At 29.7% G+C, this 15,067-nt stretch overlaps 1 protein-coding gene across 1 annotated transcript in view; it reads right to left on the minus strand.

Moving 5' to 3' along the window:
• Positions 1-15,067, minus strand: part of G9a (histone-lysine N-methyltransferase G9a) — a 91,222-nt gene that overhangs the window by 63,276 nt on the left and 12,879 nt on the right. Inside the window, exons 3-6 of the mRNA XM_075371026.1 lie at positions 14,068-14,208; positions 11,615-11,724; positions 5,116-5,394; positions 2,620-2,843 (exon numbers count right to left, since the gene is read on the minus strand). Coding sequence (XP_075227141.1) covers positions 2,620-2,843; positions 5,116-5,394; positions 11,615-11,724; positions 14,068-14,208 — 754 coding nt within the window. The remainder of the gene's footprint in view (positions 1-2,619; positions 2,844-5,115; positions 5,395-11,614; positions 11,725-14,067; positions 14,209-15,067) is intronic.

Here is a 15,067-nt window from a genome sequence, read left to right on the forward strand (position 1 = left end):
ACTGAATTCTAATATATTGTAACAGCCATTAACAAGATATCTACGAGATATCTCCAATAACAAGCACAATCCTTGCTATTTACAGAGTGCTTATGGTCCTTCCAAAGATGTCTAACACAAGTCGGGCCCTCCAACTTCTTAGGGCATGCCTGTCGTTTGTATCCCTCATCCCCACAGTGGATCTGTTTTCAATCAAATTATCAAATATAAATTTTATCCTATTATTTTAAACTTCATTAATAAAATAAAAAACTAGAACTGTCATAAAAATTAACATAATATAGACAAGTGATTTTCAGGGATAAACCCTTCACCACTCTTTATGCAAAGATAGTCTTGAAATGCACATCTGAATAGAAAAATAGTTTAAATTAAACACGTTTGCACTGGAATCATTTATTGAATATTTAACATATGTAGGTAAATAACTGTTTTTCCTAATAAGAAGAAAATTCCTCCAATTTTCAAATCTTTATAAAATGTAATTGTACAACATTAAAAAAAGGAAAAAAATCACTTAAAAAACAATTGCATTATCTTTACATTACATTATCATTAACATTTCACTTTTAGCCCTCTAATAAAACAAAAAAATCCACTTTAAAAAATGAATTATTATAGCTTACATTCAAGTATTTGTTCATTATAAAATAACAATCATAATTAAAGTTTTATAAGAAAAAATAAATAAATTCTGCAATGCCGGAAGAGCATTTTATATGTTTATTGCCTTATAGATCCAAAATAAATACTTACATATAACAACTAATATCTCTTTAAAAGAAGCAGGTATATTTATTTATAAAAGCAAGAGAAAGATGGGCTCTATACAGGGAGTAAAATTCAATATTCTGATGATCAATAAATATACTAACATTCACCAAATACAGGGATTAGTTTTTCAATCTATAGATTACCTGTTAACAACTAATCATATAAAGTAACAAAAATCAGACAATAAACAGTAAATGGGATGAAAAAATCAACCACCACTACTTCATCAACATGAATTTAACAAACAACAGAGTGGTGCACAAAATAATCCAACATTTGGATTTGTTAAAAAATATTTATTTGAATCGCAGTACAGAAAAATAAAATACAACATGTTTACTATATACCTGAAGATTATGTTCTGCTTATCACATATTCAGTATGACCACCATCACATTTAGCAACTTCTTCAACACGAACTCCTATGTTGTTAATAACTCAACGACACATATCCTCAGTTATCTTAACATGATTGCACGCCTGAACATGATTGTTGAGGCGTGCTGAATGCTGATGCATTCGCAGCAGTTCTATCACTGTACGATATTTAGGGAAAATGTTTTCCTTTAGAAATCCCCAAAGAAAATAATCGCACAGATTCAAATCAGGACTGTTCGGGGAGCAGTTGTGTCCACACGCAAAATGATTAGGAAATCGGTTTGAAATGACACTTGCATTAAAAGTTTCACGCAGAAAGACTAAGACATTAGTTGTGTGTGGTCTGGCTCCATCCTGCATGAACAACTCGTTTTCTAATTGAAACCCTTTTGCAAGCTGAGGAACAAAATTATTACACAGTTTAGATAACATTCACTGTTCAAAAAAGAATGGCCTTATTACCCCATGACTTGAGATAGCAGGCCATACCGTAATTCTTGGAGTGTGATGCATCTTTTCATGAACCATATGTGGATTTTCAGAAGCCCAAAAATGCACATTTTGTTTCTTAACAACAACAACTAGGTAAAAATATGCCTCACCTAAAAATCAAACATTGTTCAAATAGGTCTTGGTTCACAGCCCATTCAGCAAATGTCATTCTTTGATATTTGTTGTCAACCACTGATTTAGGCAACACTGTCATTTTGTACGAATTCAAATGCAAATCAGTTTTTAAAATTCACTGCAGAACATATTGCCTAGAAATCCCAAGTTGTGCTGATGCTTTTCTCGTTGATTTGCCCGGGCTCCTCAGCAATACTGCTCTGACAGCTTCAACATTTTGTGGAGAAGGAACATTGGCAGGCCATTTGCACTTACTCTCACATCTGAACCATCACTATTAAATTTTTCGAAAAGTTTAATATTGTTTTAAATGAGGGGACCACAGAGTTTGAAAATGTGCACAAAACCATCTTTGTGTAAACACCACACTTTTCATTGACATACACATTTCATTAAAAACCAGCACAATCTTCACGTGCTGTTCTTCAGTTTGTCAGCCATCTTGGAACAATACACAAATAGTGCACTCAGAAAGAGAAGAAACTAATATTCATGAACTACTGTCACTTCTGTTAGCATAAAACACATCAATAAATTATTAACCTAAATAATTATTGCCAAAAAAAATGTTGGATTATTTTACACGCCGCTTACATATGAATAAAAAAACACATTTCAAACAGATTCTTTACATTCCTTAAGAATAAATAAAAGCATTCCTTAGGAACAAAACATTACATTTTATAACCAGTAAAAATATTCTTTTTTTTCAATGTTTTATTTGTTTTATAACAGAAAGATCACATAAACTAAACAGTTTTTTTGTTAAAAAGTAAATAAATAAATAATTTGTTAAAAGTAAAACAATGTAAAAATAATAACAAAATAAAATTAACTAACACTTGTTTAGGTGGTTTTTGAAGTGGTAGAAATACAGGATACTTATGCGCACCCAAACTAATATTAACATCGTAGAATGAATCAGAACCACAATGAAGACACACAGGGGATGACTCATCTAAATTATCTTCTTTTACTGCAGACAGGATGTTTGTCTGAGGTGGACCAACATTTTGACAATCCTTATGATAGTGATGACCAAACTTACATTGCACAAATTTTCCCTAAACATAAAAACAAAATATTTTATTTAAATAAAGTTTAAACGCACTCACTTCCATTCTTAAAGGAAAGGGCTAGATTATATTTAAATAAAAATATTTTTGCAAGCCAATTCAGCACTTAGAAAAAAAGTCATTTTAATTTCTTTAAAATTCAAAACTGGACAGACAGAAAATAGGAATTAGAACAGATAAAACAACCTTATTAAAGTACCATACAAATTCTACACTGAAATGTTATGCATAAAATTTTTGTTATCAAATATTTTAAGAATTTATAAAATCTAAACATGCTCTTTTTTCACTCATCTTTAATTTAAACTTGCATTTTCATTTTCTTTTAATTATTACATAAACAATCAATTTACCCACTAAGTTATCCACAAGGAATGATTTAAGTAAACTACCAAATGAGCTAAAGCACAGATTTGGATGCACAGGCACAACATTACTTATTGTATATGGCAATGTTCCAGCCAGAAAATTGTGGTATTCATATCTTGCAAAAACTCCAGTAGATCACTTAAGATACTATTTACTACTACAACTACTAGTAACACCTTTCATTTAGTAATCCACTATTCTTACTAACCTTACAGAAGTGGTAAAGTAGGGGATCCACATCAAAAGCCAATAAGAGCCCAGGTATTGCAACTCATAGCCAGAAGGGAGAGTATTGGGAATAGAAGATCTGAACTTGGCCAGTCAAGAGAGCAGAAAATTTAGACAGTAATCTATTACAATTGATCATAATCATGCAATGTTACAAACTATCAACTAAATGGTTGTTTGATCTTATCACTTTTCATTACTGCCATCTTAAATAAGTCAGTATTGTGCTATCTTACTTCATTTGGTATCAATTGTTCATCATTTCCTCACTACTGATGGAGAATTCCTACCACAAAACTTCTCCCATTATTTTTACAAAATATAAGTGAGTAGTTATAGACAGAAATATAAATAGAATATAGAAATATAAATTTATAGACTAAACAAGACTTTTCTCTCAAGAAGTAAACTGAAAAATAAAGAATAAACAGAAAGACGAATATATCATCTGTGCCATCAAGAATATTATCTATCTGTAATGGAAGATGCAAACAAAATATGAACCCATTTGTTACAACCCATTTATGTTACCCATTTGTTGTAACAAATGGATTTGCTGTGTTTTCTTCCATAAGAAGACACAGCAAATCCAGTTACACAAATGGATCTGTTGCCATGAAAGAGGTGATGGTATTAGAGGACAGAAAAAAGTTTACACTTACACAGCCAACATTCCACAATAAAATGAGAATAGTCTACAGTCATATCAGGTGAATTGGAAAAAAAGCATAAATTGTCAATGGAAAAGATAAAAGAAAAAATCCATCTACCAGAACATAAGAAAAAGTACAAATAGATCATTTATATGTGGTAAATTGATAGTTATAGTCACCAATGTTTCAGACATTTTTGAAATGTATCACTGAAAAACCACAAACTAGATGACCATTTTTATTCAGCAAGACACTTTGAGCAGAACACGTCATTAGAAATGAACGAATTACCTACCATAATAGAAATGTCTATTGATGTTCACATTAACAAGAACATATTGATGTTATATATTTCAATACCAACATCAATAAATAGATGTTATATATTTCAATACCAACATCAATAAATAGATGTTATATATTTCAATACCAACATCAATAAATAGATGTTCCAATTATGTTAGGTAATTAGCCATAAAATAGCCATAAATTTGCATCTATTTATTGCAATTCAATCAATATAGAAGGCCAACAACCCTCTTACCAAGTACCAGTTCAATCAATCTAAAACTACAGCTTTGAAACACAAATATTGTACCAATTTTACAGAACTGAAATAATAGAACTGTTGCTGTATATAAGTTTCCATTATTTTTAAACAAGAAATAACAAATAATTTCAAGCATAACAATATATAAGATAACAGGATAAGACATTACAATGCAATGAGACAAAATATGCAATACAAGACAATTCAAATCACAAATAAATAAAAGCTGGATAGTCACTGTCCAGCTTCATATAAAGAATTGATTTGTATTCAAGAAAACACTTGTAAGTGTCTGCCTAAAGATAGAGCTTACAGTGAATTGACCAATCAATAATGCGCCTCACTGTACTTGATTTGAGCAAATAAAATTATACAGTGTAAATTTCAGTATAACTGTCCATTGAAAAAGTATAATAAGAATAGATTATTTTATGCAAAGTATAAATAAATTACAACATACCTGAGTGCAGAAATTTCCACAACCAGGACAACAATTATGGCGCCGAATACGTTGATGATGAATGTTACATAAAACAAGGTAAGGTAATTTAATGCTGGCTCTAACTAGACGAGCAGCAGAAACACTGACTGTATTACAACATCCTATCAATCTGCCATCAAGAGAATCAATAGCTTGACAATACAATTCACTACGACAACTTGAAGGGCTGGCATAATACAATTCTTTTGAATTACAAAGACAAAGAACTTTTGTGAAAGCTGCTTCCTCAGCACAGTACTATAAAAAATATTTTAAAAAATACAAATTATATAATTCACTTAAATGCTATTAACAGTAATTTAATTAGCATAATTACTATGTGAAGCAGTAATAAAAAAAATATTCAGACCACAGTAACAAAGAACAAAAAATTTTAAACATCATAATTACATATTTTACCACTTATTTACATACTTTTGATTGCCCTCTCTTTCATTTGACCATATAACTCTTACATTAAACTGAGTTCTTCACGGATGAACTGTTCAGAAAAGATTGAAACTTATACAAGGCTGTATTATATTAAATATATATATATATATATATATATATATATATGATACGATAGTGTATGATACTGATCTGAAATTCCTTATTTTGAGCACTAGAAATAGCACTTCTGAATTAAGGGAAAATTCAACAAAATCACTAGATTAATCATTACTTTGTCACTAATATTTGCTACTCAAGAAAACTTAGAATTTAAAAAAATTGTATAATTTGTTAAAACATAAAATAAAAAACCATTTATTATCCAGTCTGGGAATGAAATAGCTGGCTCAACTTTCCTGATATCTGTAGTTTAAAATATAACACCTCCTCCAGTGACTACTTTTAAAATTATTTTTACTCTATGACATTAATATTATTTTCTGTTTTTGAAGAAAAATAATAAAAAGAATGTAAGTTAATTAATAAATTTATTGTTAACCCTTTAAAAATTACAAAAATGTTCACAAATTCAACTGGTAAAGTAGTCTGTTCCAAAGTACTCTAAAATAGTAGATCTTGGTAAAGGCTAAAAACTGTTACTTACCCTAATAACAAACAATTTAGAAAAAAATAATAAAATAGTTTTACGCTGATTAATTGAAATAGTGAAAAGTTAAAAAAAAGAATATTTAAATAATTTCTAAAGGTGACCAGTATAATTTCATACAATTGAAAAAAAATGAATACTCCCAATAATATTTTCTGATAAGTAAAAAATACACAAAATGGGATTTTCATCACTCCACTGCTTCAAGAATCTCTGCTACTCTAAGTCTGATTTTTTTTTTAATTTAACAGAATCTACCTGTTACTGAAACTAACATACAACAATGAGGACTTATAACAAGATTAATGTAACTACAAAAATACAAATTTGAAGCACCATTCAGTTAAAATTTTTTTTATTTGTATCGTTTTTAAACTTAAATTATTTTATCTATCTTTTCTCGAGTCCGACAGGATTTTTAAATTTAAGTACTAAGAGAAAAATGTTTAGTACAAAATAAACACAAGCAAAGATATTTTGATTTTTCTACGAACTTGCACAGATTTGCTACTCTGACCTTAACACAATCTCTCATACTTTTTCGTTTTGCTGTCTTAGCTATACATTATGTTCTAATTTAAGAGAAAAAAATAATAACTTTGAGAAATACTTTTTATATTAAGACATTTATTAAAAAATCTAATTAAGTAATTTACTTTTTGTTAAATTACTATAAAATGTATTTCTTTTTAATATATTTAAATATTAAAGACAATTTTAGAATTATTCAGATAATCCACTAATTCTCTGTAAAAAAATATAAATTATTAAAACAGGAAAACAGTATAACAATTTTTCTTAGGATTGCTTATATAAGATTTTAAGTACTTATGAAGTTAAATTTACTTTAACTTCAAAAAACATGATGGTACTAAAATATTAATTAAGTTTCTTAAACATTTAATTTGTAAATAATACATTCTATGCAACTATCAGATTATTGCTAATAGGAGCTACATGTGGCCTCTTCTAATTACTTGTAGTTCCCTAAATTTTTCAACATTTAATAAGCATTTAAAACATAAACATAATGCTTATAATATTTTTGAACTAAAAACAATTTTTTTAACCAAAAATTAAATTGTTTTTTCCAGTTAGTATCTTCTCTGTTGGTATTGTTTTTTTTAATTTTTTTTATTCTTTATTAAGGAACACTATTTTTCTTTCAAGACACTCATCATGGTCAATTTTAAGAACCTTCATACAAATTCTTCTTAGATGTTGTTTAGATTCTCAAGTAAAATTTATGAAGGTCAAACATATCAACACCTTCCATTTTTCTACCACTGCGTAGTAGATATTCATCCACCTCCATTTGCAATGGACGTACTCAAAACCTTCTGGTCTAAAATTGCAACTTTGAGCAGTTGTATACTTTAATAATAAAAGAGCCATAAGGAATATTTTACAGATCTGACCAACGCACGTTCAGACATTGGAACATTCTTTTCATTCCGTTGGTGGAATACAAAGAAATACTAAAACACAGTTAAAAATGTAAGATCCTCCATTTAAATACTCTTTTTGAGCATTTTTGTGTTCATTGAGAGAAAACATAATAGTGTGTTGCTTAATTTGTTTTTTCTTCAGCATTTATCTTATTAAGCAGTTCATACTTACCACGTCTGTTATTTTGTACAATGTTATTTTCATTTTTCTTCTCTATTTTTTTTTCATCATCTCATTCACATTCAGCATTGGTCTAAAAAATCATTGGCACACCTGGATAAAATTAATGCCTTTTAACAAAATAATACTTAATCATATTCTTCAGTCTAGTGTTGATATTATGCTGCATCTTCTCACTGTTGGTTCAATGTCTAAAGAGAAGTTATTTATCGCTCCTAAGTTTCTAGATTCCTTGTTTTCCAGAATGAAGAGAACATTTATAAACACTCTTTGTCATTAATAAAATATTCATTGTGGAAAGACGGACATTTCAATCTGCTTGTTGATATGATTACACGATTGACCTTTCTTTTACTTTTTCCTCGGTTTGTGGATCAGGAAGGTTTCATCTCTTTTGAATTTCTCACATGTTTTTGTTATTAAATCATTCTATGAGTTTATATTTTATCAGAGTTAGTACAGCTTATACAGATACATTAGTGTGGCTCTAGCAATACATCAGTCAGGAAGATATATCTTAAGTTATGCTGTTACAGATTTAAATATATTAATAGATTGTTGATCAAAGAAATATAATTGAACTCATGCTTTTTTGGCCATAACAATAATTCAATTTTTTATCTTATAATGGTTGATCTCCATTATCAACAGTAGAGATAACAATCCAGCATGATGTGGCTCGGGGAGAGAGTGAAATATGTATGAAAAAAATTTTGCAATTTCGTTGAATATATTACTCTGTGCTACAAGCCCTCAAAATATTACGACTAACTGTTAAATACCTCTGAATTATAAAGAAAATAGACAACAAAACAAATACATAATAAGGGTATAGAATTCTATAACAAAGTTTTTACAAGGAAAAATTAAGAAATAAAAGACCCAGAAATGTTTTTTTTACAAATAGATATTTTCTCTCTGTTGTATGCTATGAGTGATTTTAAGTTCTGTGAAAGCAAATGTTTGACAGTTACTATTATGCACGTGTAGCGTTTTCCTTTAATTGCAGGTTATCCACAGATATAATTAGAGAATATGTTGTACAGCAAAATTGATCAACAGTATTGTGAAGAGTGTGGTGAAAATATGATAATAATGGTGCTACGAAATGGGTCCAGAGTTTAACAAAGACCAGGAAAATGTATACAATGAACAATATACAGTAGGGCGATTTTAGCAAGGCGCTTTTTCCTCTACTGCAACTGTACATGTACAGCTGCAGTAGAGGAAAAAGCGCCTTGTAGTAAGATTTTACTCCCTTCCACAAGCGTCTTGTTATAACTGCTCGACTATATAACAAAATGATTGATATTTCACATTTTTGTACTCTCATTTAGTTTAATAAAATTTCACAAATTGTGCCAAGATGCTAACAGAGAAGCAAAATAACATGTTGCCAGTACTTTAGCATTTCTAAAACATTACTCTTTACAAAAAATTAAATGAGATGAACTATAAAAACAAAATTAATGAGACCTGGTTTTCTCATTTTACAACAAATCACAAATTAATTGAGGTGGAAGTACAGAAGTAAAGTAGTTCTTGAGGTGGAAGTACATTCTTGCAAACAAAATAGTCCAAGTATTTTGTTTCAAGATCAATAACATGTATACAATACTATACGTTTCAAAATGAATATTGGGGTTTTAAAGCTATATAATATTTTTCAAGTACTTATGTAAACTGTTTCCTGTACCTTCTGCTTGAAAGTGCTAGTAGCAAAGGTAAATACACCCCCCTCTGAACAGAACAGAAAGTGTTCTGTGTTTTTTAGTTTGCTAAGTGTGAATCTGTAATTACTGTTCAACGTGCATTCCGTTTGAAGTTCCATTGTGATCTCCCGAGTGACAATAACATTCATAGATGGTATAAACCATTTGAAACCACTGGCTGTATTTGCAAAGGAAAGAGTACAGGACAACTGAGTGTGTCTGAACACAATTTTAAATGTGCAAGAGTCTTTTGTGTATAGACCTATGAAATCAGTTAGGAAGGCTAACCACAAATTACAATTCCAGTGATGTCTGTGTGGAGGGTTTTAAGGAAGTGCTTAAAACTCCGTCCATATTTTTTACAGCTGTTACAAGCTCTAAAGTCTGCGGATTATGGTTTGCATGCTAGCTTCGCAAATGAAATGATGCACTATGACAATGAAGACATTCTTTAACGTGTCATATTCAGTGATGAATTAACAATTCATGTTATCAGAAAGTAAACACTTATAATGTGCGTACCTGGAGATCAGAAAATCCAAAATATTGCACTGTGAACGAGACTCCCCTAAACTAATGTTTTTTGTTCCATACCCTGATGGCAAGTTTATGAGCTATTTTTTTTCACAGAAGTAAGTGTGTCTGGAATGAATTATCTTGATATGCTACAAATATGACTCTTTCCTCAACTGCAATACAAACCACAGAACTTTATTTGGCAAAAAGATGAGCCTCCTCACCAGTATAATGCTGTATGTGACTGGTTGTATGAAATTTCCCCAACCACTGGATTGGTTGCCAGGGACCAGATGAGAGAGCTTGTTTGCTGTGGCCTCCACGTTTGCCTGATTGTTCGCCTGTGCGATTTTTTTCTTTGGGGGTTAATAAAGGACCACGTGTATGTGCTACCATTACCAGCTGACCTACCCAACTTGAAACACAGGATTGAAGCAGCTGTTACATCAATTACTCCAGACTTGCTGATTAAAGTATGGGATGAATTCTCCTTTCAGCTGGATGTGTGCTGAGTGACAAATGGTGCTCACATTGAACACTTATAGTAAAAACTGTTTGAGTTACTCTTTCATTTCATGTATAATTTATTAATATAAGTAAAACTTAATAAATATTACATAACTTTAAAACTGCGATATTCATTTTGAAACACATGGTATTTTTCTGAAATGATGTTTAAAATATAGACCATGCAGAACAAAGAAGCAAATGTGACTTCCAGGATTCTTTAGCCTGGTGATAATGCTTAACTGCACTGAACTGCTAACACCAAAATCTCATCTCATAATTTGAATGAGAACAACTAAATCATCAGCCAGACTTAACAATTAGAATTTTTAATTTCTTCTACACATAAAGTTGTTCATCAGCAGTTAATATTTTTATAATAATAATAAATCACAAAATGAAGCTACAAAGTAACTTTGTTAATGGCTAACATAAGGTAGACAGATAATACCAGATGGTAAATGCCCTAATAAAACACTTTATTTATGTCATATGAAGTGATTCATTAGGACACAGATTGCTCTTAATGACAGTCTGTTATTAATAAAGTAGCATTAGTAAAATTAAAGGATAAATATTACACCATAAACTAAAAAATAAATGTGCAATAAGAAACACCAAAGTACAACGTCTTGGCAGCTACCAGCAGAGAATCAATAATTTCATTATTGAATAAATATTTGGATCCAGATATGATAAAATGAGGGTATTGGGTGGTTTTACACTTTATGTACATATATTGAAGCTTTAACCATACATAAGTTACAAATTTATAACAATTTCCAACCTTTAGAATTACTTCCACATTAACAATACAATGACCCCATAAAATGAATAACCTTGAGTACAATAGGAAGAATTATTGAGACTCTGCCAACAGCTAAAGCTCATCAGAAGATCCTAGCACTTTGATATTTCTTACAATTTCAATCATTTTCTTTCACATTTTTTTTTTATTAGTATAATAAACAAACAAACATATAATGTAGCAGGTTTGTACTCAGAATTACCCAACTGGAAATTAAAATATGAATGGAAAAAAGCACTCATTTACCAAGGTTGTAGCAGACAATACTGGAAGTTCATTTTTATCTTCAGTTGGAGCTACTTCCCCAATATTAGGAGATTCGCATCCTTCACACAATTTCTTTTCAACTACTTCATCTTAAAAAAAAAAAATAAAAATAAAAAAATGATGAATTTATTTTTTATCATCTACAATGCTACTTTTAATATTGAACTTTATAAACAGTTCAACTAATTGCAGCAGAAAAAATAAAGAATATATAGATTTATATCCAGCAGAATTATATAATTTATTAAAATTATAATTAAGAAATTGTATTACCTTTCACTTTTCTTTTGACTGTTGAATATATCTTCAAATACATATTTTTTTTTTTTAAATTATATAATAATAAAAAATATATTATTGTAAAGATAGATATAAGATCTCCCTCATCAAAATATAATGACTTCTGATGATAATATAATCTAACATTAAGTAATGAAATTACAGTGCAAATTAATCCGAACACAAGGAATTTTTTGTTTTTTTTTTCTTTGTTGTGGCTTTACTGCATGACCACACCCATTCTTTAAGTAGCCTGTGTAATGTTACTGTCACTCTTCTGTAATTCTTACTATCTCTCTCTCTCTCTCTCTCTCTCTCTCTCTCTCTCTCTCTCTCTCTCTCTCTCTCTCTCTCTGCCACTCTTTTTCACTCATTCTCACCACTTTCAATCTGCAGAAGCTTCTGTACTTGTTATATAATGTTTTTAATAGCAAATTGTGAACTTTGAATAAATAAATGCATTATTTTGCTAAGCCATCATAAACATAATGCTAAGGCATCACGTTCAAAATTTACTTGTTCATTAATTATATTTTTGATTTTGTATCTATTTCTTTTATTTTTGGAATTAAACTTGTCATTGATGATTTCTAAAATTTCATTCTCCTAGATTAGAAAATATGTGTTTATTTCCCCTAATATGATCATATAATTAGAATTTTTTGTTATATTTATATGCTTGTAAATCTTCTTGAAATTTATTTTATGGTTACTGTTTGTCTTTGTTTTTAAGGTTTGTTTGTTTCTTTCTTTCTTTTTACCATATGTTTTCAAAGTAAACCTTTTAAACTTCTGATGACATTTCTAATGATTATTTTTTTTAAAGTTAAAAATCTCATATAAGATTTTCACAGTCCAAATTCTTTTGAGAGAAAGCCTGTTTCAATAACTCTCTACCCTACTATCAATTTTTTCAAAAATTTAACAAAGTATTGGCCCTGGTATTAGAGTATTTATGCTACACCATAATAAATTTCATAACTGCTAAACCATTCCTCAGATTCCTGAATTTTGAAATTAGATTTTATACTGTTAAATTTAAGTATACCAAAACACCCAGATTCACAAAAATTCAGGATTATTTTTCACTAACAGCAATATCTTCACCTCTTCTTTTTCTCTTCTTCTTCTTAACATGAAGGTTAAAACCTAATTAACCCAAAATTAATCTTTCTGATACCTTTTCCTTTCTTGACATATTCCACAAAACTCCTGTCTTAATTTTCCTTTTGTAGTTCCCTTCCATCCCTTTTACAATATGTTAAACCAGCTTGAATGTTATAAGTATTGGTGAATCATACTGCTCTTTCTTCTCATTCTTTCTTAAAGCAACATTTATACCTCTTCATTTTTCACCCTACTGTTCAAGGGATCTTTATTGTTCCCAACACATGTTAAAAACCTTTAGCTTCTATCTTTCAGCTTTTCTGAGAGTTCATGTTTCTTATAGACAGCTATAAATAGTCTATATCAGACTTTTAACAAAAGCTTGTCCATTTCCAGAACAATACTTGTCAGCAAACGTTTCTTCCTGTAAAATGCTCTCCTTGCATGTGCTGCAATTTTAGCCTTTACTTTTGCGAGTCTTATCTTATCTTTTTTTGCTAGCCTTATCTTTCACAAGCCAGCCTCTATGGTGTGAATGGTAGCATCTTGGTCTTCCATCCAGAGGTCCCAGATTTGAATTCTGGTCAGGCATGGCATTTTCACACACTACAAAATTGCAATTTCATCTTATCCTCTGAAGCAATACCTAATGGTGGCCCCACAGGTCAGATTAGTTTCTCCCCTTCACTCAAGAGCACAACCTTCTATTTTCTTTTCCTTTTTTACACTTTGGATAAACTACACAGTAGTTGTAATGAAATAGTAGTAAAGAAATAGTTTAAAAATAATTAACTTATAATAATTATTTAAATTATAATAAAATATATATATATATATATATATATATATATATAATTTCAGAAATACATATTTATTAATTATAATTAATTTTAAATAAAATAATTCTTCTCATCTTTTTTTTTAAAAATAAACATCTCTAGTTAATTATTACTCGGTCAAATAGAAATAAATGTGTGGCGGTTACTGTAAAAAAATAGAAATATGTAAGCATAACATTTTAAAATATATAAAACAGAATACATTACCTTCTCTACCATCATTAGCTTCTAAATCTAATTTGCGTTTAACACCATTGCTACTACTGACGTTGAAAGCACTGCTCTCACTACTATTATTAACATTATTATCAACATCATCTGAATTGGACACGGTTGAATTATCTGCAACTGGATAAAGAAAAATAGTAATAAATAGACAAGTGGTGTGTGTATGTGCGCACGTGCACTGTCGTACGACTTACTTTATTTCAACATCATTTGAGTGAAACTTTTAAAAAGTTTTTTACAAAAATCAAGTTAGAAATTCTTTGATCTCTACGTAAGCCATGAGGAGTTAATACTTGCAGAGCAGAGGTAAAGACAATCTTAAAGCAGAAACTTGAGTACAAGAGTAGTAAGTGAACTACAGATTATGAAAGGATGGATAAAGAAGAGAATGGTTGTGTGACTGAGAAGTAGGCCAAGAGGTGAGGAACTGGAGTGGGAGGAAGAGAGTAAGTGTGGCAGACAATGAAGTAAAGTATATTGAAAAGTGAAATAGATATATGGATACATTGAATAACTAACAGGAAGACAATTCATTGTAATGAAATATTGGAACTATGAAAAGCATTTAATGATGAAGTAGATTCATTCGTATGTCCAAGAAAGAGAAAACTGCCCAACACTTAAAAAAAGTAATAATGATAAAAATTGGAATGACAAAAAAAATTTCCACAGACCAATAAATCTGACATCACATAAAATTTAGTTAAGAATGCTATAGAAGAATGTTAATTATAGAAGATTGTAAATAAAATTAAAGATATTGATTTAAATAATTAGTGACATTAGATATTCAATCAGATGTACTATGGGTGATTGGGTGAACAGAGAAAAAATAAGTATAAAAATGCAGCATAAAATAAGTATGCTGCATTCAAAGATTAAAAAAAAGGAAATTTGACTATGTAAAATAAGACAAATTATTATTGATAAAACATAGAATAGAGTAGAAAGACAGAACACTGAAATATCTGTGTTTCAA

Source organism: Lycorma delicatula, chromosome 7, assembly GCF_047948215.1.
Source record: "Lycorma delicatula isolate Av1 chromosome 7, ASM4794821v1, whole genome shotgun sequence".
In the NCBI taxonomy this organism is placed as follows: Eukaryota; Metazoa; Arthropoda; class Insecta; order Hemiptera; family Fulgoridae; genus Lycorma; species Lycorma delicatula.